The 27,614-nt window shown below is 39.1% G+C and overlaps 1 protein-coding gene across 5 annotated transcripts in view; it reads right to left on the bottom strand.

Moving 5' to 3' along the window:
• The window catches only part of LOC132395881 (lysine-specific demethylase 2B-like), a 208,606-nt gene that overhangs the window by 108,829 nt on the left and 72,163 nt on the right, over positions 1 to 27,614 (bottom strand). For 4 of the 5 annotated variants that reach the window (XR_009512775.1, XM_059973001.1, XM_059973002.1 and 1 more), the window contains exons 2-5: positions 19,748 to 19,972; positions 13,192 to 13,335; positions 9,043 to 9,129; positions 5,781 to 5,996 (exon numbers count right to left, since the gene is read on the bottom strand). Coding sequence is in view for 4 of the 5 variants with exons in the window: in XM_059973001.1 (XP_059828984.1) it covers positions 5,781 to 5,996; positions 9,043 to 9,129; positions 13,192 to 13,335; positions 19,748 to 19,972 (672 nt within the window). In the remaining variant the exon portion in view is untranslated. The remainder of the gene's footprint in view (positions 1 to 5,780; positions 5,997 to 9,042; positions 9,130 to 13,191; positions 13,336 to 19,747; positions 19,973 to 27,614) is intronic. The other variant, XM_059973003.1, reaches the window with a different exon arrangement.

Here is a 27,614-nt window from a genome sequence, read left to right as displayed (position 1 = left end):
AAAGATCGTGTTACTTAAAGCTGGGAGATTTTTTCTGAGTCTGGAAGACTAAATTGCGCTCAGATGGAAGATGCGGTGTTGAAATTTTTCAACTTTTCTTTCAACTTCTTGCACTTTATCTAGACCAGAGTTACAGCTCTGGGCATTCACGTGGGCCCAACCTATTGATGTGATACATGGAACACTCTTTGTTGTACTCCTACTTAGGTCTATTCCCCCAACTCTTCTGGTACATCAGTTCCTTAGTGCCAGCTCTTGCACTTGTCATTTCTCTTTCTACAAATATTGTTTGACTTAAGAAGGCAGTTAGAACCCTGTTATACTAAAACATAGAAAAAAAGGTTTCTAACTGCTATGTTAAGTAATTAGATTTCAGTCAATCTATGACTGTTGCGTTGTGTGTGTTTTCCCTCTCCCAACTTCATGGCTGCTGTAAACTAACATTTTCTCTCATTCCCATTTCTGACAAAGGGTTTAGGACCTGAAATATCTTTCTCTTTCAACTGACGTGGGGTGACCTGCTGAGTGCTTTAAGCATTTTCTATTTGCATTTTAGAATTCCAGTATTTGCATTTCACTTCTGATTTTTAAAAAAAATTCTTAGGATTCTCAGTGAACAAGGGTGTGTATTCAAAGAGTTGGGAGAAGAGCTGCGATTGTCAGCTGGAGAATCAGTAGAGAAGGGCATGGATGGTGGTATTTTGTTGGGAAGAAAAGTGTCTGGGCATGTAAAAGTAGTGGGAGACAAAGTTCAGAGAATATTGACAGCTTTTTTTTCCCTGGTGGGGGGGGGGGGGGTTAGAAGAAGAGGGGCAGAGAAACACTGTGTCCCAGAAGGAGAACTAGCCAAGCATATGAAGAGGGCAGAAGTTTGGTTCCTAGTGCCAGCCAGGAACATACAAGTCATGTTGAAGGCAGCTTTACCGAAGACTGAAGCTTGTTTCTACACGAGTAGTCCTTGGGCAGCATAGGAATGTGAGTGGCTTGGGGAGGATATGGACTAAACATTGTTGAATGCCTTTGAACATGACTGAATGAACTCTAGTGGTATAAGACACAGAGACCCCAAAAAATCTAAGGAGTTCTTCTTTGAAGTTCCTAATTTAAAACATCTTTCACTTTAATTGTTAGTTAAAAAATCTCAAACACTAAATGATCCAGTTTCTTGCCAGATATAGATTGATGATAAAAGGTAAGTCACTTTGTAAGCAGTATAAATGGCAGAATTAAATTATAACAGACAAAGGGAGTAATGAAAATACTGCCAAATAATAACCATATAAGCAAATGCGAGGTCATCCATTTTGGATTTTAAAAAACTTGTACTTTTTAAATAATTGAAGCTTAGAACAAAAGTAGATTGAAGGAAAGCCAAAAAAAAAACTACTAGAGGAATTTGGTGGGTTCAGCAGCATCTGTGAAAACAAAGAAATAGTCAATGTTTTGGATCAAGACCTCTGATCAGAACAGGGTGAAAGCTGGTAAAAGACATAAGAGAGAAAGGTGAGGTAAGGGCTCTCAATACGTAGAAAGATTAGAGGTGGAGGGGAAGTGTGTGAAGGATCCAGGTGGAGTTAGAGACTGGTGAGTGAGGTAGGGACAGATCAGAAGAGTTAAAACAAACAAGGAGACAGATGGGCAAAGGGAAAGGTGAAAGCAGAGACAGAGTCTGGAAAGTGATGCGGAGACGAGAGGTTACAGATGCTTGAAACTAATAAGAAGAACCAGAAGAGGAGGGATATGGGGCTGATGGAACGAGTAGGGCAATGGGATCGGAGATCCGGTAGGGACAACATTTGGGTGAAAGGCAGATGGAAGGTAGCGTAGGGGACAACCTGGGTGGATCAGGAGAGGGAAAAGAGCACTGGCAGTACGAGTTCACTGAAATTGGAATAGTGAATATTCATACTACTAGGTGAAATACAAAGTATGGAAACTTGAAAGGGATCTAGGATTAAATATACAAAAAACATTTTAGTATTACATTCAGTAACAGATAAGCAAAATGGTTAATGGATTGATGACTTGCATGTCTAAGGATTATGAAACAAGATGCAAGATAGGTTACAGTAGTGGTCACCAACCTTTTTAAGCCCAAGATCCCCTACCTCGGCCTTATTAAAAGGCAAGATCGACTCCACATCAATTAGTTACACGCATGTGCACCAGGCAGAAAAGACCAGAAGTAAAACCCCACAACCCGGAAGTAGAAATTGTGTATGAACACCAGGGGTCACGGACTGGCCAACCGGGTGGTGGGGAAGAGATGTTAAACACGACCCGGAATACGGCGATACTCAGAGGTTCCTTATGTCCAGTCTATTCTGCAATTTAGTTTTCGCGGCTCTCTGTACTTAGCTTCTGTCCCGCTTGCTCACATTTTTTTTCTGCTGAGAAAACTCAACGGGTTTGTCTTTAAGTGCAGGGTGCTTGGACTCAAGGTGCCGGAGCAGTTTTGAGTGCTTCATTGCCTCATTAGACAACCTTCAGCCCACCCGCCGCCAGACATCTTGGCCAGGAGTGGCTGTTCCGTATCTGGACCGCGGCAGTCACAGTCCAGAGAAAGCAAACGACCAAGTGAGGAGTGTGACAGGACGCTAGCCCCTCCCCCCCTTGTAGGATCTATCAGGTGACAAAAGTTTGTTTCAGTAGATCGCAGCGAGGTAGTTGCTCTGCTATTTACAAAACCCTGAGCCCAAATTAGGTAATCTGCGAATATTTTAGCACCGGGTTCCCCACGAACATTTGGTGTGGTAAACAGGTTTAGAGACAGTGCCCATCTGTCCGCGCTCCAGGCCAGTAGCATCGGCACTTCTCACCGGCTGCAGGAAGTGGCCGGTTACCCAAGGCCAACCAGTGATCCCTGACGCACTTGGGTAATGACCTCGCGTGCGTTCAAGTTCAACTGAGGGAAGGTGCAGTTGACTCATATCGTTTCCTTGCAGCCTGGTGGTTGGGAATCACTTAAGTACACTGTAGCGCATGGTGGGGGAGCTAGACGCATGCCCACTGGGCAGAAAGAACGGAACTAAAACCCTGCAACCTGGAAACAATCTCTCAAGAGTGTGAGTGTGCGTGTGTGTCTATTTATTTATTTATTTATTTATCTATCTATCGATCTTCGGGATCTACTGGGAAAGCCTCAAAGATCAACCAGTTGGCAACCGCTAGGTTACAGCTATACAAAGTCCTGTATATATAGTAGCCAGAGTACCATTCTGTGTGCCATACTTTAGAAAATAATTTAGCATAACTTAATAAATGTTACCCAGAGTAAGATAACATTACAAGTAAAGATGACAGAAAACAGGGTTGTTTTCTCTGGAATTTAAGGTTGTACGAGAAATTTTATTGATGCATTTAACATCAAGCCAACACTTAATCAAATGTCGCATACTTAATAAAAAGCCATAATAAAAATTGTCACTGGAAAATGGTAAACTACTCTATTGACTGGAATTATCTCATACAAAACAAAGATAAATATGTTTGTTGGAGATCACATCCCACCTCTGGGAGATCACTGCAGGAATTCCTCAGGTGATCGATCTACTCCCATCATTTTCAATTGCTTCACTGACCATTATTCCATCAGAAGAGGGGACATTCACTGATGATGCACAATGCTCGATTCCGTTTATTACTCAGTAAATAAAGAGACCTATGGCTGTATACAGGAAGATCTAGACTACATTCAGACCTGGGATACATTACAAAAACATTCATGCCACACATGTGCCAAGCAATGACCATTTGTAACAAGAGCATCTCGCAATTCACCCTTGACATTCAATGACATTACCATCATTGAGGTCCTCACCATTACATCCTGGGGTGGCAGGTTCACTGAGCAGCTAACTAGACAAGTTATGTAAGTTTTGTGGCTACAAGATTAGCTTTGTTTATCACAGGTACATCAGAATAAACAGTGAAATGCATTGCTTGCAATGTTGGGCTGGGTTGGGGGGGGGGGGGGGGGTGATGTGAAGAGCCCTCAAGTGTCACCATGCTTCCAGTGCTCATATACTATAGCATGTCCACTTCTCACTAGCCCTAAATCTTTGTAATACAAGAGGAAAACGGAGAATCCAGAAGAAACCCACACTATCAGTGGGAATTGAACCCCAATCAGTGATCACCAGTCCTGTAAAGTAAATACACTAGCTACTATGGTACCATGTACCCATGGTATATAGGTCAGACTAGGACAGGTACCCTCTGGCAAGTCACTTACTTGCTGACACCAGGAGTGATATAGAATGCTCTCTACTTTCCTGATGAATTCAGCTTCAAAAAATATTCAGTAAGCTCAACACCATTCTGGACAAAGCTACCTAATTGGCTGGAACTTCATGCATAATGCTTCCTTCCCTCCCCCACAACAAGTCTGTAGCCACAACATATGCAAAATGCACTCCAAACCTACCCATTTTTACGTCATTGGGAAAATCAAGGGCAGGAAATGGAAACTGTTATCTGCATGTTTCTAGCAAAATCCTGTATCAACTTAACTTGGAAATATTACCATTCATAATGCTGGAGGAACTCAGCAAGTAAGGCAGAATCATGAAGGGGAACAAACAATCGACGTTTCAGGCCAAGATCATTCATGAGCCCCGATGAAGGATCTTGGCCCAAATCATTCATGATGTCCAGCATCTGAAGAATCTTGAGTTTAACATGTTACCATTATTTGGTGGCTCTTCGTGGTGTTGAATCTAATTTGGTTTGTTGTCACATGTACTGGAAGTACTGTGAAAAACTTGTCTTGCACAGTGCTCATAACAGAGCAATTCATTACTATAGTGCATTCAGGTGAAACAACCGAGTGCAGAATAAAGTAATACAGTTGCAGAGAAAGTATAGTACAGGTAAACAATAAGGTGCAAAGTCATAACGAGGTCGACCTTACCATGAAATACCTTATTTCATTACCAGAGTACCTTTTCCAGAGGATTACAGTAACACAAAAAGGTGTCTTATCACTGGATTTCTCAGTGTAACTGGGAGCAGGCTATAAATGAAGGTCTTATCAAAAACGCTCATACATGCAAATTATTTTTAAAAATTGCCAAGCTATTAGGAGATCTAGGAAGAACCATTTCCCCATTGTTGAATTGTTAGGATTGAGGGATGCAATTTAAATATTGAAGTTTGTTTTTATTTATAAAGCGTTTCATTTGTAGAATGGAAGAGCTATGAAACTCGCTTGTACAAATGACAACCTAAGTTTACAATTTGAAGATTGCTATACTTTCAGATCATTAAAATATGGTTCAGGTTAGAGAATTGGGGATGAAAAGGCAGATACATAGAGTTAGGCTACATTTCAGTCAGATCTCTTTAAATAGTAGTATAAGCTAGAAAGGCAAAATGGTCTTGCACCATTCCTATGCTCCTTTGTCAATTCTTGCACTTGTATTTTATACAAAGTCACATCATTCTATTAGCCAAAACTCTTCATATTCAATCAAATTAGTAGTTAGCAACTGCAGCTCACAAAATTAAGTTATTCTTTGATCTGGACATTAATGAAGATAAATCAGGTATTTTTTGTAGCTCATTTCCTATGTCAACAAATGAATTTCAAGTACTCCAATGCATCAAATGATTCAAGGTCAGTTGCCACTTTTCCCATGATTAGGAAAGAGATTGTGGATGTGCAAATATTTTCTATTAAGTACTACCCATATGTGAATTTCTTGAAATTTGAATATGGATGAAATATTTAAAATTTTGACCCACGTTTTAAACACAAACATCAATTAAAAATACAATACCTTTTTCCTTGGACCCAAATCTGTTGGAAGATCTTTATCTTTTCTGCGCTTGAGTCCAAGCCCATCATCAGATTTTCGCCTATTGGAATGATATTCCTCCATTCTTGGACGTTCAAGATCTTCAGATTTCCGTCGCCCTCCATCTTCCCCTTCTTTAAACTCCTTTAAGAGAGACCCAGGAAGATTGGAGGCGAATTTAAACCCAGGGCCTCTCTTCTGCATGAAGATCGGAAATGGGAATAAACGCACATTACCACCCGCTGTTGCAGAGAAGCTTGCGCTGCGCTGCCTGGTGTGGTATGTGGTCTACATTATTTTACTTTAAATTCATTTTCCTTGTCTTTTGATTATAACTACAAGCTATATGTATGTAATAATGACATTTAAATTAAGGTGATACGTTCTTAAAAAAAATATTAGCACACACTATACATGGATTTAAGAAATAAATACAGAACAATAATCTAATTTCCCCAAAAACTAAGCTTGATAAGAATGTGCTGCAACTGTTCTGTATAACTTCTACCTTTCAAAGTATTTAGATAATGATTCACAAATTGATATTTGAATATCATGCCAATGGAAGAGAATATAAAATTAGTGCTGCTGAAATCTAATAAATGGACAGTTTCAGAGTCATTGATCACAAATATGTAACATTTAATATGGGTCTCAAACTACTGCTTGCTCCTTTATGCTGCACAATTAGAATACATGCTTATTTTAATTAGCTTGGTTTGTGCAAAAGTAAGTGGGAAGACACTTATCAATCATGCAAATGACATCTATTATGACATTGATTATTACCCAGTTCAAACTACTGAAAAACTAAATGGGATTTATTTTTATAATTTATTTTCTATTATGCCTGCACACTTTCTTATCCTTCTTCCAAATACATACAAAGCTACTATGAAACTATAAAACCAACTATTCAAAGCTCATCATGACTTTGTCATGCTATTCAATTTGGGGTTACCCACAAGACCAGCAACAGAGAAAAAAAATTCACCTTCATGAATTGGGATAATCTTTTAGATTCTAACCTGGTTCATCAATCAGTTATGTCATGGAATTTTGAAAACTTGTTCAGCTTGTGAATTAGCTTGACATGTCTGTCAGACTTCATTATGCGTATTTTACAATGAAATTTCTACCACTAATTAGTTCACCTAACCAACCACAAATATTTGTATTTGGAAGTAGAACTTTCAGTTACAGTGGCATACTGAAGTTTGGACACTCCGGTCAAAATTTCTGTAAATAGTTAAGTGAGTACAAGATGACCTAATCTCCAAAAGGCATAAAGTTAAAGATGACACATTTCTTTAATATTTTAAGCAAGATTACTTTTTTTTTTATTTCCATCTTTTACAGTTTCAAAATAACAAAAAAGGAAAAGGGCCTGAAGCAAAAGTTTGGGTACCCTGCGTGGTTAGTACTTAGTAACACCCCCTTTGGCAAGTATCACAACTTGCAAATGCCTTCTGTAGCCAGCTAAGAGTCTTTCAGTTCTTGTTTGGGGGATTTTTGCTCATTCTTCCTTGCAAAAGGCTTCTAGTTCTGTGAGATTCTTGGGCCATCTTGCATGCACTGCTCTTTTGAGGTCTATCCACAGATTTTTGATGATGTTTAGGTCGGAGGACTGTGAGGGCCATGGCAAAACCTTCAGCTTGCGCCACCTGAGGTAGTCCATTGTGGATTTTGAGGTGAGTATGTAGAAGCCATCCTCTTTCATCATCAGCTTTTTCTTTCTTTTTTTTTCCCAGACGATGTGATATTTGCTTCCAGAATTTGCAGGTATTTAATTGAATTCATTCTTCCTTCTAACAGTGAAATGTTCCCCGTGCCTCTGGATACAACACAAGCCCAAAGCATGATCAATCCATCCCCGCGCTTAACGGTTGCAGAGGTGTACTTTTCATGAAATTCTGTATCCTTTTTTCTCCAAACATACCTTTGCTCATTGCAATTTCTATTTTAACTTAATAAGTCCACAGGACTTGTTTCCAAAATGCATCAGGCTTGTTTAGATGTTCCTTTGAACTTTTTGGCCGCAATGAACAAAAGGTATGTTTGGAGAAAAAGGGTGCAGAATTTCATGAAAAGTACACCTCTCCAACTGTTAAGCATGGGGGTGGATTGATGATGCTTTGGGCTAGTGTGGCAGCCAGTGGCATGGGGAACGTTTCACTGGTAGAGGAAAGAATGACTTCAATTAAAAGCCAGCAAATTCTGGAAGCAAACATCACACCATCTGTAAAAAAAAAAGCTGAAGATGAAAAGAGGATGGCATCTACAACAGGATAATGATCCTAAACACATCTCAAAATCCACAATGGACTACCTCAAGAGGCGCAAGCTGAAGGTTTTGCCATGGTCCTCACACTTCCCCGACCTAAACATCATTGAAAATCTATGAATAGACCTCAAAAGAGCAGTGTATGCAAGACAGACCTAGAATCTCACAGAAATAGATGCCTTTTGCAAGGAAGAATGGGCAAACAAGAACTGAAAGAGTCTTAGCTGGCTACAGAAAGCATTTACAAACTGTCATACTTGCCAAAGGGGATGTTTCTAAATACTGACCATGCAAGTTGCCCAAACTTTTGCTTTTTTGTTATTTTGAAACTGTAAAAGATGGAAATAAAAAAAGTAATCTTGTTTAAAATATTAAAGAAATGTGTCAACTTTATGCCTTTTGGAGATCAGGTTATCTTTTACTCGCTTAGCTATTCACAGTAACAGAAATTTTGACCAGGGGGTGCCCAAACTTTTGCATGCCACTGTATAAAGATTAAAGACGATGGAACATGAAAGAAATTAACTCTGAAGCACCACTTACTCATTTGTCCTCAAAATATATATTTCTGCCCCACCTTGAGATAGATGAATATTCTATTACTCATTTGACTCATCTGTACCTGTGGACTAATTGTTAATGACTTACATACATATACACTCAAATTCATTTGTACTATGGCAAATATTTATCTTGCTAATATTTATAAAGTGGCAAGGAAAGAAATAGAGTGGAAAATGCAATGTTTTGATTGAGAGAAATATTGATAATCATGTAATACTATTAACTTATAAATACATCAGTCCCATATTATACAAGTCAAATTTATTTAACCTTTATGTTTAGGTTGAATTATATCTGAGCAAAACACTTCTGGACAGATCTGTGTACACTACGCTTAAAATTCTTGTTGAATAAGGAATTGTATTTACAAATAAACTGCATTTCATCAGTACTTACTTTGCCAGTTTTTCCTTCCTGATTACACTTTGGACATTCCCAGCAATTTGGTAATTCATCATTAATGAGCCCTTCAGACTCTTCTACCTGATTAAAAACAAACATACATTACTCCACAATTCATACTTCTGAAACTAAAGAAGTCCAATTGCAAAAAATCAAAACTTTTTGAAAATCAAAGATTTTCAAGATAATTTTTCTTCAAACGTAAATTGCAACATACAATGAATTGCATTGTTTATATCAATGACCAACTGTATGCTGGGGCCGACCCCAAGTGTCATCATGCTTCCATTGCTAACATACTATATCAGATCACTCAGAAACCCATGTCATCATGAGAAAAACAAAAACGCCTTACAGACAATGGTGGAAATTGAACCCTAATTGCTGCGGCTATAAAGCATTACATTAACTGCTACGCTATTGTGTTGTACCTACACTGCTATATTAATACTACTGCATCATAGTTTAAGGGTAGAATGCAAAAAGTTACTTTGACATTAATGATTTTAATAAGAAAATGTTTGATTTGAAGTAAACTACTGAACAGCAACAATAAACCAGATCAATTTTATAGTAGAATACAGAACTTGCATAGCTCTGCTGCAACAAAGTTTAACTTTATGTACTATATGTTTTTCACTGCATGTGTACAGTTTGGTGATTTTACTTTTATCTCAACAACAATTCTTTAAGATCAGCGATTAATTATTAAGAAATCTATTTTCATCACTCTCCTATTAACAGTTATGCCTTCACCTGCAAAAGAACAATGTTCCATAATTTACTCTCAGACCAGACATCTCTCTACTTCCTTTTCCACTTCTAAAGTTCTAATGAAATGCTTTGGGATACAAGTCAGAATAAAGGTCTGTGAATGCTGCTGCCATGTGTAAAATCTCAAAATGTAGCTATATATTTGACAGCTTTAAATCATTTATGTAACTCATTAATTATAATGATAGCAGTGAACAACTAGGATCAATAGTATCATTGTATGGGTGTAATTTCAGGAGTTTCTAGAATGAGCTGATCCAACTGAAGAAATGACTGAACCTCAAAAGGGGAGATGCCTACATTTGGAAAATATTCTGCAGCATAGAGTTGCAGTAAAAGCAGACACCACTTCCTTTTTTATTAAAATAAGAAAGGAAACTAATGATTTTCTAGGTTGAAGACAATAGTCAATGACCTGGACCACAATAATCTCACACTATATTAGCAATTCCAAAATATGTCATTACCAGGACCTCCATACTGATTGTGAGTTGAAAGGTTAACAACCTCAAATGCATGGGCAATTTGTTGTACTCAACAATTAATTTCAATAACTGCTTAATGCTAAACATCGCTTATGATGAGACAGTATCCATCATTAAGGACCCCTAGCACCCAGGGCATCCCTTTTCTCACTGTTACCATCAGGTAGGAGGTACAGAAGCCTGAAGGCACACACTCAAAGATTCAGAAACAGCTTCTTCCCCTATGTCATCAGATTCCTAAACATACATTGAACCTATGAACACTACCTCACCTTTTAAAAAATATATATAAGCTCTGCTTTTTGCGCTATTTTTAATCTGTTCTATACACGTATAATAATAGATTTACTTTTTTCTTCTTCTTCTTCTATATTACATTGAACTGCTGCTACTAACTTAACAAATTTCACAACACATGCAGGTGATAATAAACCTGATCCTGATTACTTTTGAACCTGACTCGTATGCTCAACTATTCAACATAGCGAACACCCTGCAACAGAAATTTTTCTCTTGGAAGACAAGATGCCATACAACTACTACCAATAGATTATCAAAGCAGCTAATACATGTTGATCAGATCAAGTGGTCTGGAGGAGTATGTGTAACCATTAGTACAAAGATCATAAGACCATTAAACATAGGAATGGTATCAGGCCATTTCGAGCAGAATTAGGCCATTTAGCAGTCTGTTCCACCATTCGATAATGGCTGATTTATTTTTCCTCTCAACCCCATTCTCCCACCTTCTCCCCATAATCTTTAACTCCATTACTAATCAAGAACCCATCAACCTCTGCTTTAAATATACCCAATACTGTCTGTGGCAATGAATTCCACAGATTCATCACCGATGTCAGAAATCATGCCCAAATGATGGACAAAGATTATTGAAGCTATCAAAGTACTATCTAATCCTCTTTCAAACATCTTGGAATTTATCCCAGTTAACAAGATGTGGATGGTGTGATCATTCCTCCTCTCTTTCCCATGACCCTTGTGCCTTTCTGCTTTTGGACAGCCAGAAACTCCCGTCAGTGCAGTCACTAGCTACTAGAACCAGCAGATTACAATTGACAAAGGCACTTGAAAAAGGCACTTTGCTTAAAGAGTTGGATAGAAAAATGCACATGGCAAGTCAGTAAGCATGACTAGACTCCATCCAGTGCAACAGAAGTTTAAGTAACAGATCCCAAAGCGGCAAGATCACCTAAAAATTTCTGAACACCTTTCACTAGATGGGGTATCGAGTAAGAGTGTTGGGACTTTATGTTACAGCTGTACAAGATTTTGGTACTTGGAACATTGACTGCTGTTCTGGTTCCCATACTGTAGGAGGGATGGTACCAAGCTGGAGGCTACAAAAAGATTCAAGGGTACATTACTGCAACTGGAGAGTTTGAATTACAAAAAACAGATGGGATTGGGTAGAGCTTCACTCTCTGGAGCAAAGGAAGCAGAGGGGTGACCATTGAGGTCCATAAAATGATGAGCAGCACAGAAAAGATGATGGTTAGTGATTTTCCTAGGGGAAAGGAATTTAAAACTAGAAGTTATAGATTTAAAAGAAGAGGGAACATGAAACATGAACAGCAAGTTTCTAAGAGGGTATATGTAACAAGGGAGTGGTAGAGGTAGATTCAATTACATTGTTTACCAATATCCTTAATAACCAGAAATCTACCAGTTTTCTTAACTCTGAGTAGAGAATTTAACTCAACTTAATCTTAAGTGGCCTATTCTTAAGTTAAGGCCATTTCTAGTCTTCACAATCTGGATAAACATCCTCCCTGCATAAAGCATGTTGAACCCTGTAAGAATTTGTTTCCATGAGATCTCCCCTCATTTTTCCAAACTCTCAAGATCACAGTTCTCTTCCACACAGTCTTCTCCAATCTCAAACTTGCTAATCTTGGAATAGTCAAATATATCTTCATTGGACTCTCTATAGCACATACATTCTTTATCAAACTGTATATGATGCTCCTAGTGAGTCCTCATGCAGGTTATATAGATGCAGCAAAACGTCTTTACTCTTGTAAAGTCTCTTGATAATCTTATGAGGATAGAATTTAAAGATTTTAACTAGGAGGGGAGGCAATGACAATTATGATGTGAAGGAGGCAATACTTTTTATTTTTCTTCAGTCAGAGAACATAAAATTTGATAGCAGGTCAACACTTAATGATCATCTCTATCTGAGCTGGGCAAGGTGGTACAAAGACAATGAATCAAGGATTATGGCAGAGAATACAGAGAATAACAAGTCATTTGTGATACTCCAGAGTGAATTACATTTATTTGTTTCTATTACACTATTCATTGAATCCAAGGGGCTTTTCCACTCTGAACTACAAATAGCCTGGTAGAAGGGGCTTTTTTCACACTGAACAAATAGGTTGTGTATTCTTTGTGGGATTTCAAATGATGCAAATGCAATGTGTAACTCCCTAAACCATGGGAAAATCTGGCTCTCACTGTAAAATCCACGTGGCTATGCTGTTCCTTTCTGCAAGAAATATCCCCTCCATGAGTAGAGGCTCCAAGAAATTCCTGTAAACTGGCGTGACAAATAGTAGCAAAAGCTTCTTGAAATGAGTGGTGGCTAAAAGATTGCAGGCTATCATGACCTCACTGCAACAAGCAGGGCTATCAAAAGATCTGTGGTGTAAGCTCCGGCAGCAATATGGAGTTATACAGACCAGATGTTAACTTTGGGAATAGAAGTTATTTGGCAGAGCTTTAATTAATAAAATGATGAACACTATTGCAAATCACAGTTAATTTCCTATGTTATCATCTGTTATATTATTTCAAATATGAAAGATGCAAGACCAGAATTTTTCAAAGTTATAATTCATCAGGTCAATGAGGTCAAGCATACCTTTAAACAACCTGGGTGTATTATTTCATTGCAGATGGAGCATTCCATTAAGCTAGCATTAAATTTCTCTGCTTCATCCACCACATTGTCTTCCTTTCCTGCCTCACCGCAGATCTTGCATACTGCAGTGTGTGGTAATACAGGCTGCAATAAAGTAACAGAGGTCAATAGAAGCTGGTCCAAAATAATACAGTACAAAATATTCATAAAACCACTATTCATAATCTTTGCCTACTCTGATATTTTGGACATAGTAAATTTGTTGATGGTAGTGCTTGCAGCAACATCAACTCTGTTCTGCAATGTTCCACTTTGAGTCCTACTGGGCTCCAATCAGAAAACTCAAGCTTGGTTACCAAATGAACAGAGGCCATAAATCTCCACAGAAGGAGGAGAATTGTATTGAGTCTCCACATTTGGGCACACTAGAGTACCAGCTTCTGAAATTTGATTTAATTCTTACATTACACCAGATGGAATTACTAAACCTAGAGAGAAAGAACAGTCATTGAAGAGAGGCAAGAAGTTGTCACCTACTTGTTCAGCAGAAGTAAAGATAATCAATGCTTTTAAAAAAAATTGGACGGGGACTTGTAGGACTGCTAGGATAGGGTTGAGCAATGAGAGAATGAGACTGCTCTACAGAGAGCTGGCCTTGAATCAGGTAAATTGAATATTCTCTTGTAATGTTGGAATGACTCGAAGGTAAACTCCAGGATGATCTATAATCCCTTGGCATAAACTAAGCCTTGAATTGTAGAACATCCTAAAGGATAAAAAAGCTTTGACAGAATTTATCACTTTCAATAGACAAAGCTACATAAGTCATTTAATTATGTTATTATTCAGCAATATTTACCACTTCCAAAAGCAAAAAAATTAACTCATTATCATCCAGCTTTGGGACACATTTTCATGACAAGATATATTTTTTCATGCAAGTTCTTTCACATATTAGAAGTCTACTAAAGCATTTCACAATGATTGAAATACTACTCAATTGTGACCACTGTTATTTTTAAGAAATGGAGATTGCTTTCATTTAGGCCCACCAACACCAAGTGAAAAGGACCAGTTATTTGTTTCTGATCATGTTTGTTTGTGAAATGCTAGCTGGAACAGGGGGACAAATGTTCTCAACTGAATAGCACTGCATTTCTTTAGATTCTATTACAATCACTTAATTGGGCAGATAGGATCTTGGTTTAAGCATCTCAATACTTGATATACAGCACTTCTGACAGCGCAGCAGTACCTCAGTATTCTCCTTTGCTGGCCTACATTACACATTTGATGCTGTGTTGAAGGGCAAATTCAATCATTGACTCAAAATAAAACCAAGAAACATCAATTCTCCTAATGCCTTTGCGTCAAGCAATATTAAAAACCTGAAATACTCATTCCTAAATTGTTTTCACTCACCCATTGGGAGCTGCTTGCAGAACATTTGTGGAGGTTAACAAGCACATTCCATTCTGATTAGTTGTTTAAATTAGATTTTGCATAATTATTTTTAGAATTATTGGCAAAGATTCAAAATATCATTATGCAAATATGGTGCTAAATCAAAACATTCACAAAGATCTTAAGAAACTGGACAATCTTCTATTTAATATTATACAAATAAATCCCTTAAGCAATCTTAGAAAAAAATGCTAAATTGATATTGAAAGTGCTCATCATTATACTGTGAGTGAAATATAGACAAGGTTACACAAAGCAAATGAGCTCATGATTTAACAAGTTTCAGCAGTCTTAGTCCCTTGGAAAGTTACTGCTGGTAGAAATAATGTGGGATCACAGCACTTGATAATTTTATTTAAATGATAACTAATAGTTGACAACTAGTACTGAGAAATAGTCTCTAATTAAGCAGAGCATAGCTGAGATTGTGTTTAGATAGTCCTGAGGAGATCCAGTTTATATAGTACCCTGAAAAAGTATTCAACCCCCACAACTATTTTCACATTTTACTGTCTCATTTTCTAAATTTAAAATCTATTTAGGGAGGATTTTTGAACTAATCTACAAAACCTTGTAGATCAAATCGAAACCAAAATGAAGACAAAAGGGCATTCAAGACAAGTCAGGGAAATTATAATTGAGAAGCACAAATCTGGGGAAGAGTATAAGATCACCTCAAAGGCACTGAACATATCTTGGAGCTCAATAAAGTAGAAAAAAATATGAAACCACAGCCACACTGCCTAGGTCAGGCTGTCCCTTTAAACTTAGTCACCGGAGAAGATCGACACTTTAAGAGAAGCTACTGTGATGCCAAGTCACTGACTGAGCTGCAGAAGTCAGTGCCTGCAAATGAAGATGAAGTACATGGTTCCACAATCTCTAAAGCCTTGCTTTCTATAGAGATGCTTTTTAACAGCAAGGACTTGTAATCCGATCAAGATTGATGGAAAGATGAATGCTGCTAAATTAGGAGAGATCCTGGATAAAAAACCTGCTAGCCTCTGCCAGAAAATTTAAGAAAATTCATCTTTCAGCATGATGACTCAAAGCACTCCGCCAGAGCAATGATGGAGTGGCTTCAAATGAAGAAAATGAAGAATGGCCAAGTCCCTGACCTTAATCTGTACAAACATCTCTGGCAAGACCTCAAGATTGCTGTCTACCACAACTCCCTAACTAAACTAGCACAGTTTGAGCAATTATGCAAGGATAAAGGGGCAAATCTTGCTCCAACACAATGTGCAAAGCTCAAGGACTTATTCAACAAGACTACTGGCTGTAATAGCTGTGAGCGGTGGCTCAAGTTCAGAGAAAAGGGGATGAATACTTTTGAACTGCTGACATTTTAATTTTTTAGATTTTCATCCTTTACAATTTCCCTGTTTTTTGGGCTCTACTGTGGAAAAAGGTGCAAGTGAACTTCACAGGGAGCTGATGGGTAGATAAGGAGGTAAGATGTGAGAGGGAAAAGAGAATGGGGAATAATGGGGTGGTTGGGGGGAAGACATGACCGCAAGTTTGAGAAATTGATGTTCATGCCATCAGGTTGAAGGCTACCCGGATGGAATATAAGGTGTAGCTCCTCCAACCTGAGTGTGGCCTCTTTGCAGCAGTAGAGGAGGCCATGGACTGACAAGTTGATATCGGAATGGGTAGTGGAATTAAAATGGGTGGCCACTGGGAGATTCAGCTTTTTCCAGTGGATGGCACATAGGTTCTTGGCGAAGCAGTCTCCCAATCTACATCAGGTCTCACTGGTCCACACTGGGAGCACTGGATATAGTATATGATCCCAACAGACTCACAGGTGAAGTGTCACCTCACATGGACGGACTGTTTGGGGCCCTGAATGGTAGTGAGGGAGGTGGTGTAGGGGCAGGTCTGGTACTTGTTCCACTTGCAAGGATAAGTGTGAGGAGGAAGATTAGTGAGGAGGGATGAACAGACAAGAGGAACCCTATCCCTGGATCCCTGGGCTGGGGGGGGGGGGGGGCGGTTGGTGTGAGGGCAGATGTCCACAAAATGGAAGAGATGTGATTGAGGGCATCGCCCTAGTTTTGGAATGAAAAACCTCATCCTGAAAGCACATGCGGTGAAGACGGAGGAATTGTGAGAAGGGAATGGCATTTTTACAAGTAACAGGTCAGGAAGAGTTATTGTCCAGGTAGCTGTGAGAGTCAGTTGATCTATAACAGACATCAGTAGATAAGCTGTCCCCAGAAATAGAGACCAAGAGATTGAGAAAGGGGAAGCAGGTGTCAGAAATGGACCAGGTAAATTTGAGGGCAAAGTGGAAGTTGGAGGCAAAGTTAATAAGTTGACAAGCTCTGCAAGGGTGCAGGAAACAGAACCAATGCAGTCATCGATGTAGCATAGGTAAAGTTCGGGATTGATATGTGTGTAGGTTTGGGACATTGAGCCCATTTGTCCCTCTCACTGACCCCCTCCTGGCACTTATCCTTACAAGTGGAACAGTGCTACACCTGCTTCTACACCTCCTCTCTCACTACCATTCAGGGCCCCAAACAGTACTTCCAGGTGAAGGGACACTTCACCTGACAGTCTGCTGGGGTCATCTATTGTATCCAGTGCTCCTAGTGTGTCCATGACATGGCATGAAAATCAGTTTCTCGAATGTCCAGTAATGGCCCCCTACCCCCTTCAACATTGCCCATTCTAATTTTACTCTCACCTCGTCACCTTACCTGCCCATCACCTCCCTCTGGTGCTCCTTCCATTTTCCCTTTCTTCCATGGCCTTTTGCCCTCTTCTAGCAGATTCCTCCTTCTCCAGTCCTCTGTCTCTCACCAATGGACTTCCCAGCTCTTTACTTTACCCCTGCACCCACTCCTGGTTTCACCTATCACCTACGACCTTTTATTTCTTCCTCTCCTACCCCCACTTTCTTACTTTGATTCTCATTTTTTTCTCCAGTTCTTTTCCATAGATGCTGCCTGGCCTGCTGAGTTCCTCCAACATTTTGTGTATTTCCAGCATCTGTAGATTTTCACTTGCTCACTATTAAAAATTCTCAGTTAAATTGATCTAAATCCCTGGTTGTAATACACATTTATGTGAACACAGAATTGGAGGTTGAATACTTTAAGGCACTGTATCTTCAATTTGTATATACAGCTCAAGGGTTAAGTTAGCTTATTTACTGCATTTGTTGTAAACTTACAACCATTCATTAGTAGCATGACTAAGTTAGCACCTGCACCAATGCAAGGAAAATCATCAGCCCTTTTTTTTTGCTGCGTTTCAAAAGTGTGCATGGGACCTGATCTACCCTCATCACTTATTCAGATTTAAAGCTAATCTCCAATGTATTCTCCAAAATTTCGAGAGACAAAATTCATTTGGCTGTGAAGCTCTTTGTAACGTTTTGTAGAGTTCACCTTTTCAATAAGTGTAGTATTTTATTTTTGGATTACCTCAATTTTACAACATAAATTTGCCTTATGTCATTTCTCAAAGCTTTTCACCATCTTTATTTAATTTTATTTTGCAATGCACCAATTTGCTCCTCCATTTTATAAAGTATCCTCAGAGTGAATACAGGTCCACAATCCCTTATATGAAATTCTGAAATCCAAAAAGCTCCAAAAATCAGTTTTTTTTTCACCAACAGCTGACGTCACTCAGGTGTGACTTGGCAGCAAAAGCAGAGGCCGCCAGATGTCAGTTGTGGCTCAGCGCTCGTAGTGGTTACACGTGCATTTGTTGCTCGCTGATATTTTGTGTTCACTGTTGACTTTGTGTTTAATTTCACCGTGAAAATGTCAAAAAGAGCTGCAGATACTCTTGTGGGTAACAACGAGAAAAAGAGAAGGAAGCATCTATCATTATCAATAACGCAGAAGGAGAAGTTATTGCAGAAGCTTGATCGTGGTGTCTGTGCGGCATCTTACTGAAGAATATGGTGTTGGAATTACCACTGTATATGATTTAAAGAAACAGAAAGACAAGTTACTGAAGTTTTATAGTGACAGTGACGTTCTACATTTATTCCAATAAATCATTTACCATGTGTTTGATTCGGTTTGTGTGAAGCTGTATATTTTTATGTTTTATTAAATATTTTTGTTGGAAAAAAATATTTTTCTTGTCATTATTCCCTAAACAATACAGTTAAACAACTATTTACATAGCATTTACATTGTATCAGGTATTATAAGTAATCTAGAGATGATTTAAAGTATACAGGAGGATGTGCTTAGGTCTGGAGCTCTGCCGGGTCCTAAAGTCCACCCGCACTGAGACAGGTTAAATTAGGGACTTGAGCATAAGTGTCTTTTGGTATCCGCCAGGGGTACCAGAACCAACAAGGAGGGACTCTGAAATCCGAAAAATTCTGAATTCTGAAATGCAACTGGCCCCAAGGATTTCGGATAAGAGATTGTAGACCTGTAATTGTCTTTCCAAACATATTTTCTTTAAAACATGACTGTCAACCACACTGTCACACATAAGGAGATTGTCCTGTGCCTAGAGTGACTTTATGGAATAAAATCAATGTATACAAGCTAACATTTACATTTATTGTGCTTTTTTTATTATTGTGTTCTTTAACTGACTGTGTTGTTTTTTGGCACTGCATTGGATCCATGTTAACAATTATTTCATTCTCCTTTACACTTGTGTACTGAAAACAACATTAAACAATCTTTAGTCTTGAATTACTGTTGGGATTTATTACTGTGTGACAAGAAAAAGAATTACATGCTATTTCCTTTCCTTACACGGCAGTAACCACAAACCCATCCAATATCAAGCAAAATAAAACTCCTTAAATCAGCAGTTATAAGAAATGGATGTGCACACACATGTAATAGGATATACTTTAATTGTATCTTCAAAAATATAATTTCCATCTTTATTTCAACTAAATATCATATATAATTTCATCTAAAACATTTAGAATTGTGCACAATACTATGGTTTTTCCTCCTTAGGTTAATGCTGAGAAATTAAATCTGATTGGCTATAACAATCTGAAAAGTAGACACAGAATATCCTTGTTAACACTGAAATGGAGTTCCAGGTTGATACCAGCCAGAATAATCAAACAATTATGCACTGCACTTACAGCAATACATTGCCTCTTGATACAGGACTGCTTCATTCTGCCAGGGCCACCAAACTTCTTCATGTCTTTGCAGAAGTGGCATTCTCCACACTCTGTCCGCAAGCAGGCTTCGCATTTGCGACATCGCGTTCTGCGTCTACGCGCACCACTGGTTGATTTATGAGGAAGGATTTTGGGTCCTGATGAAGGGGTTGGCCGAGGTTTTAATCTTGCTGAGGCCCTGGACTGTAAGAGAGTAAAGAAATATATATATTTTTTTTTAAAATCATACAACACTCAAAAAAACTTCACATTAAAATTGTCACTTTTTTCCATTCACTCAAAGCAAACTGGCAGAAATCCTAGTCATTAATTCATATAAAACAAGAGTACTGTTTTAAAAGAAATCAAGTAGGCCATTCTCTACTTGGTCTCTCTGCATCATGTGCAATATACAACTTTCCAATATGCTTCAGTTAATTAATATTTTGCAGATGACATGAATGAGAAGCACGTATTCCACTTTAACAAGATAATCCATCCAGAAAATAATGTTGCCACATTATGAGAAAGTCTGCAGATACCGGAAATCCAAAGCAACACACACAAAATGCTAGAGGAACTCAGGTCAGGTAGCATCTATGGAAATTAATAAACAGTTGAAGTTTCAGGCTAAGACCTTTCTTCAGGGTTGAGAAGGAAAGGGGAAAATGCCAGAATTAAAAGGTGGTGGGGGAGGAGAAGGTAAGCTAGAAGGTGATAGTTGAAGCCAGGTGGGTGGGAAGGGCAAGGGCTGATGGGGGAGGGGAGGGGGGGAAGAGCTCAGAGTGGGAAAGAGAGGAAATACTGGAGTTTTGTTTTGTTTATTCAGAACTTAATGATTTGGTACACAAAGTTTCTAAGTCTCATCTGACTGTCTACTCTTGGTTGAAACAAATGAATTTTGATGTAAGAGTTTCATAAATGGAGCAGGTTTCATGAGACTCAGTGACAGACATACCAGAATTGTTCAATGGGTTACCCTGAGATAAATCAAATTGGGTGACACTTTTCAGACACAAGATAATCAATATCTTTTGAGGAAGGAATGAGAATTATGGTTAGTATCACTGATTTATATGATGTGAAAAATGTTTACAAACAACAAGCAAAGACATGAAAACTACTATAAATTACAAGATGTAAGAAGTGTTAAAAGAATAAAGTAGTGCACATAAACTGTTCAGAAATCTGACAGTGGAAGGGAAAATTTGTTCTTCTATCTTTGAGCTAGATCTTCAGGCTCCTGTATTTCCATCCCAATGGAATATATTGAAAAGAGGGCATTTTCTGTAAGACGATGGTCCTTGGTGATGGATGCTCCTTTCTTGAGGCACCATCTCTTGAAGATGTCCTCAATGGTGGAGAGGGTTGTGCCTGTGACAGAGCAGGCTGAGGTTAAAACACACTAAAGCCTCTTGAGTTCCTGCAGATTGGAGCCTCCAAACCAAACGAAGCAGTGATGCAACCAGTCAGAATGTTCTCCACTGTACATCTAGAGAAATTTGCAAATCTTTGGTGACATCCCAAATCCCCTCAAACTCCTAATGAAGTAAAGCTGTTAGTGTGTCTTCTTCGTGGTGCATCAATGTGCTGGGTCCAGTATTGATTCTCTGAGATGTTGACACCCAGGATAATGAAGCTGTTCACTCTCACCTTCAGTGACCCCTCAATGAATACTGGGGAGTGTTCTCCCAACTTCCCTTTCCTGAAGTCCATGATAAATTTCTTGGACTTGATGACATTGAATGTGAGTGTTGTGACACGACTCAACCAGTTGATCTATCTCATTCCTCTACACCTCCTCATCACCATCTGAGATTTTTCACAACAGTGGTGGCATCAGCAACTTTATAATTGTGCTCATCCCACAGTCATGTGTAGAGTAGACCAGAGCAGTGGGTTAAGTATGCATCCTTGAGAATAAGTTGTCAGTGAGGAGATGTTATTATTAATCCACATTGTCTTTAGTCTCTGATAAGGAAGTTGAGGATTCAGTTGCAAAGAGGTGCAGAATCCTACATTTTGAACCTTGTTGATTAATACTGATGAGATGTTGGTGTTGAATGCTGAGCTGTTTCACATGATTTTTTTTGTTGTCTAGGTGCTCCAAAGCAGAGTGGAGAGACCGAGAGGTTGGTCCCATTGTAGACCTGTTGTGATGGTGGCGAAATGCAGTGGTGACTGACTGACCAACTAAATCAATGCTTCAATATACTCTGACATTCAGGGCTAATTTATAAATTTGTAATCAAGATACTACACAAGTCAAATTATAGTTGCAAACCATGCTTTTATGGATTTGTGACAAACACAACTGTGCTGCTGAAAAGCAAAGAAAATCAACAGTAACCAATAAAATTGTTCTAGCTTTGTTTAGCACTATTGCTGGTTTCAAAAGTTGCTAAAGGATTATAATAAAACTCCATTAATCCTGCACTGATTGCTTGAAAATCCTGGTGGTTTGGCAATGTACTTACTTATAAATCTAGAAAATGAACCACAGGTCTAATGTGCATGCAGTGCGTGAGACTACGGCCACAGATTTGAAGTGCCTCTGGGCCAAAGATCAGAAGTACGGTCCTGGTGCACAGCCGGTGGTGGACTTGAAGGTTGGAAACATAAGGTCAAGAACTTGGGTATGTTTGCATTTCGGAGTTGGCGTTTGGAGTGCTTTGTGTATTTTTCACTCCCTTCAAGTTCATCAGCTTCGCCAGAAAGTTCATTGCAAGTTGCCCTAGATGAAGAATGCCCATCCTGTGGATGAACCTTACAAATCACAATAACGAGCTCTGATATTAAATTCCTAAGTTTGAAGCACATGGACTGTATGTGCTCATTCCTACAAACAGTTTCCTCTTCCTCTGCTTTCTGTAATTGTTCTTTTGTGCTTTTGATGACATTCAATACAGGTAGTCCCCAAGTTACGAACGTCCGACTTACAGACAACTTGTACTTACGAACCGAGGAAGGAGAATGCTGACTGCCATTTTAAGTAAGATCGCAACGCCATCTGCCATTTTAAGTCGCTGACGTTGACACTGTGTTGAATGCTTAACTTTGTATTTGGCTTAAATTTTTCTTAGTAAGATTCAACCTGACCCCCCCCCCCCCCCCCATTCCAGTCAGCTGGTGGCACAGTGAGATCAGCGCTGGGCTCGAGCTCGACCCAGTGACAGACCACTCCCGTGCCAGGTTGATGTTGATCCAGTGACTCCCATACCATCCATGCTGGGTTGATGTGGAGCTTGCAACTCGACCTCGTAAAAAAAAACAACACTGCCACCTCCAGTTTAAATTCCCACGCGGAATACTACAAATACCCAAACCCAGCACAGCCCCCACTTGTCCCATTTAACCTGTCTCAGTGCGGACTGGGGAATTCAGTACAGTGGTCCTTAGGACCCAGTGTACCTCGGGAGCCGGCACAGGTCGGGACCCGCCGCCTGCAGTGTTTCTGTTCCATTGACGGGAAGCAATCGCAATTGAAAATAAAGTGGAAATAATGAAGCATTTGTAAAGAAGTGAAACGCCATCGGTCATTGGAAAAGCATTAGGCTACAGTCGGTCAACGATTGGAACAATTTTAAAGGATAACAGATAAAGTGAGAATAACGGAGCATGTGAAAGGCCCTACCCTGATGAAAGCTACAATTATTACTAAGCAACGCAGTGGTTTAATTATTGGCATACATACGTTTCTTAAGTGTTTTATATGCATAAAAAGGTAAAATATATACTATATACTAAGACAAACGTTTGATGAACTGATGCTAAATAATACCGGTTGTACTTGTTCCCAATTACGTACAAATCCGACTTAAAGGCAGTCTCAGGAATGGAACTCGTACGTAACCCGGGGACTGCCTGTATAGTACTGTAGCCATAACGTCATCAGAATAGAACAGCACAGCACAGTGTGGACTCTTTGGCCCACAATGTTATGGCAACCTTTCAATTTACTCAAAGATCAATCTAACACTTTCCTCCCACATAACCCTCTATTTTTCTTCCATTCATGTGACTATCTAAGATTCTTTTAAATTAAAAAGGATCTAGTGTTTTCCCGGTGTATGTGACAAATAAACTACTCTCATGAACTCCGGTTCTTACTTAGAGCAAGACCTTTGACTTTGTTAAAATTCTTTTCCTCAAAGTTTTATTTCAATTCAATTGTAAATAATGTGGGAGAATGGAAACTTGATTGGGTGAGGACTAACCAATCAGGAGGGATGGACTACAGGGGTATAAATACCACCCAACTAGACATGCCCAGACATCATCTTTGAGAAGGATGGCAGAGTTTTTCCATTGAATGTCAGTTATAATCGGCACCTGTACCCAGCTGGAAGCATTTATTCTCTTAAACGTTCCCAGTGTATCTGCCTCTACCACCACCCCTGGCAGCATGTTCCATGCACCCACCACTCAGTAAAAACACACACATGCATCTCTGACATACTCTTCCCACCAGCCCCCATACTTTCTTCCAATCATCTTAAAAATGATGCCCTCTTGGATTAGCCATTTCCACCCTGGGAAAAAGGCACTGGTTGGCCTTTATCAATGCCTCTTATCTCATACACCATAAAGTTATTGTTATGCATTTATTACTTGTATACATCTGTCAAAAATTTGTGTCACACAGTAGTATATATAGTTATACCCAGATAATGTGCAAAAGAAAGTGAAACAAAAGCATTCTGAGGTATTAACAAGAGGATGTCTGGAATATCTGATTGTCCTACCAATATTCCAAGGGTGCTAGATCATCAGAGATTTTCTATACAGTTTTCATTCATGACACTCGTACATCTGTGTTTTACACAGAGTGCACTGTACAGTATATGACATGTCCTGCTAAGAAAGACACATGGCAATATGTAATTGCTGGTTGCGAAGTTAATAACAAGTACAGACAAGAGATTGTGTCAGGTTCATGAAGAAAGACTTCTATCAGAATCAGGAACTCAGGTAATGTAGCAGGTAATGTTGCATACTACTCTATATCATATGTTCTTCCAGCATTTTGTAGATGTATTTTATTTCTTTTTCTCACCCCTTACTGGTGATATGAATGTGCATTTTTTCCCCTCAATCTCAGGTCCTCCACTAGAGGCTTGGGAGCTTGAGGGTTCAGTGCAGTATCCTTACTGTTCCTAGTAATGCGCTCTTCTGGACCGAGATCTCAGATGTTGTGTCTGGTATTTGTTGAAGCCACTCTCCCAGTCTAGGTGCCACAGCCCCAAGTTCTCCTAACACCGCTGGGACTGTTCTGGCTTTAACCTTCATGTCCTTTCTATTGGCTCTTTCAAGCCCTGGTATTTCTCCAGCTTCTCATTCTTTCTTCCTGATGTTACTGTCATTTGGGATTGCTACATCTATTAAAATTGCTTTCTTCTGTTCTTTGTCCAGTATTACTATGTCTGGTTGATTGGTCAGTACCTGCTGTCAGTCAGTATTTGGAACTCCTAAAGGATCTTAGCTCCATCATTCTCCACCACCTTCTCTAGTGTTTCACATTTGGACTTGGAAGTGTGCAATCCATACTCAGCGCAGATGTTCCTGTACACACTTCCTGCAACTTGGTTGTGCCATTCAATGTATGCTGACCCTGCTTGCATCTTGCACCCTACCCTACTATATGCTGGATGGCTTCAGTGGATTCCTTGCGGTCTGCATCTTGGGTTTTGTCTGGTGTGATAGACCCCTGCTTCAATTACTCTTATGCTCAGCGACTGTTCTTGTGCAGCCATGAGCAGCCCTGCCATTTCCAGCCATTGGTAGGACTCTCTTATGTCAGCCACCCCTGATATCTGGCAATGGTACATGCCCATGCAGTGGCTTGTCCTGCCACGGCCTCTGGTCCTCTTGCCTTGCTTCACCTGCTTCTATTTCCATATCCCCTGCTTGCTGTCTGAGGTATTCTCCTAGAAGGTTGTCCTTAGAAGCCATCTTCCTGACATACTTGTGGATGTTTCACATTTCTTCCAGGACTGTGCTCTTGACACTTCCAAGTCCCCATCCTCCTTTATTCTGGCAGGTATACATTCGCTCATCCTTGGATATTGGTATTCACTAAAATCTAGACAATATGACCACCCCACAATCTACCAGTACCCTATCACCCACACTTACAAACATGCAAAATACTTAACTGAATCATTTATTGATGTCTTAAGTCGTTAGCCTGCATTCACATTTCAGACTAAATTACAAAAATTTGCTGCACATGGAAGTATGCAGGATTATCATGCTAGACCTCCTTCTTAAGATAATTTTTGGCAGACTCCTCCATGCTTAGCACCATTTTGTACATTCACCTGGACAAGACACCAAGCATTTCATTGTGTTTCCCACTCATCTTCTCCTAGGCATATCCTCCTTGTGTCAGAGAAGCCTTTCCCCAGACTGCTTTAGCTAATTTACAGTCTAGCTGGGAAGAGTGATTTTTCTATCCTGATTAAAAGCAATTTTAGTTCAACCTGCAATCAGGGTCTTAAATAAAAGTAAACTACAAAAATATATGACCCACAAGTTAATTGAATTGTATTGAGCAAAGGCATCTTACTGTTTTATATAGGGTCTTGGTTATAATTGCATGTGGAAAATTACATAAAATTCTGGTCTGCTAAATTAAGGATACATTTGCAATAAAGGGAGCTTCAAGTCAACAACATAAGAAATAGCAAGAGGGGCCCTTCTAATATGCCCCACCATTCATCAAGATAGTGCCTCATCCACTATCAGTAAATTATTTTGCTGCACTTTTTCCAGTATTACTATGAAGATATTCCTCTTAATCTCAGTCCTATATAACAGCCTACCATTTATTCCAAGACTGATCCCTGAATTCTGATTCCTTAGGTAGGGGAACCATCCTTTCTCCATGTACTCTGAAAAGTCCTACTAGAATTCCATATGTTTCAATGGGATCTCCTCCAATTCTTAAACTAGAGAATACTGGCATAGTCTACCCAATCCATCCTGACACGAAGCACCCTGAAACCAGTCCAGCACATCTTCACTGCACACTTCCCTCCATGTCCTTCTTTATGGAAGGATCAAAAACTATGTACCATATTACAGGTCAAGTCTCTTCAAAGATCTATACTATTGTAGTAAGGCATCTTAACTCCTATACTTAATTCCTCTCATAATAAGAAACCTACATTTGGCTTACTTCGAACAGGATGGCTTTCAATGATTTGAGTACAAGACCTCCAACGTTTTTTTAATATGGACATTATTCATTTCACACAATTTAAAACAATGTCCTATTTTACCAAAATGGATAACTTCTCTGTTACGCCACACGATATAGCAGCTGGCATATTCTTGCCTATTCACCTAGCTTTGTATCATTGGCAAAACTTGGATATATGACATTGGCTCCCCTCAGACAAATTATCAATACAGTTTGTGAATAACCAGGGACCCACACACCAATTTCTATGCTACTCCATGAAATTGCATCTCAGTAACTTGAGAAAGATCTATTTATTCACACCTCTGTTTTCTGGTGAGTAATCAATTTTCAATGTCAGTATCTTCCCACCATTTCTATGTTCAAACTTCGTTGACTAACCTGTGCAGGACCTTCTGAAAATCCTACTACACCATATTTACTTGCTTCCCCCTTACAATTTCTATTGATTACATCCACAAACAAACAGTATCTTAAACCAACTCCTTTTTGATAAATCAATTCTGCACAACCTCAATTATTTAAAAGTCATGTGTTATTACCCCACAGATTCCACTATTTTCCCTACTGATAATTAGGCTAACGTGTGGTAGGTACACATTTCCTTTTTCCCTCCACACTTAAAAATAATGCAGTTATACA

The sequence above is a fragment of the Hypanus sabinus genome, chromosome 6 (genome assembly GCF_030144855.1).
Source record: "Hypanus sabinus isolate sHypSab1 chromosome 6, sHypSab1.hap1, whole genome shotgun sequence".
NCBI lineage: Eukaryota > Metazoa > Chordata > Chondrichthyes > Myliobatiformes > Dasyatidae > Hypanus > Hypanus sabinus.
This window is presented reverse-complemented; position numbering and strand designations above follow the sequence as displayed.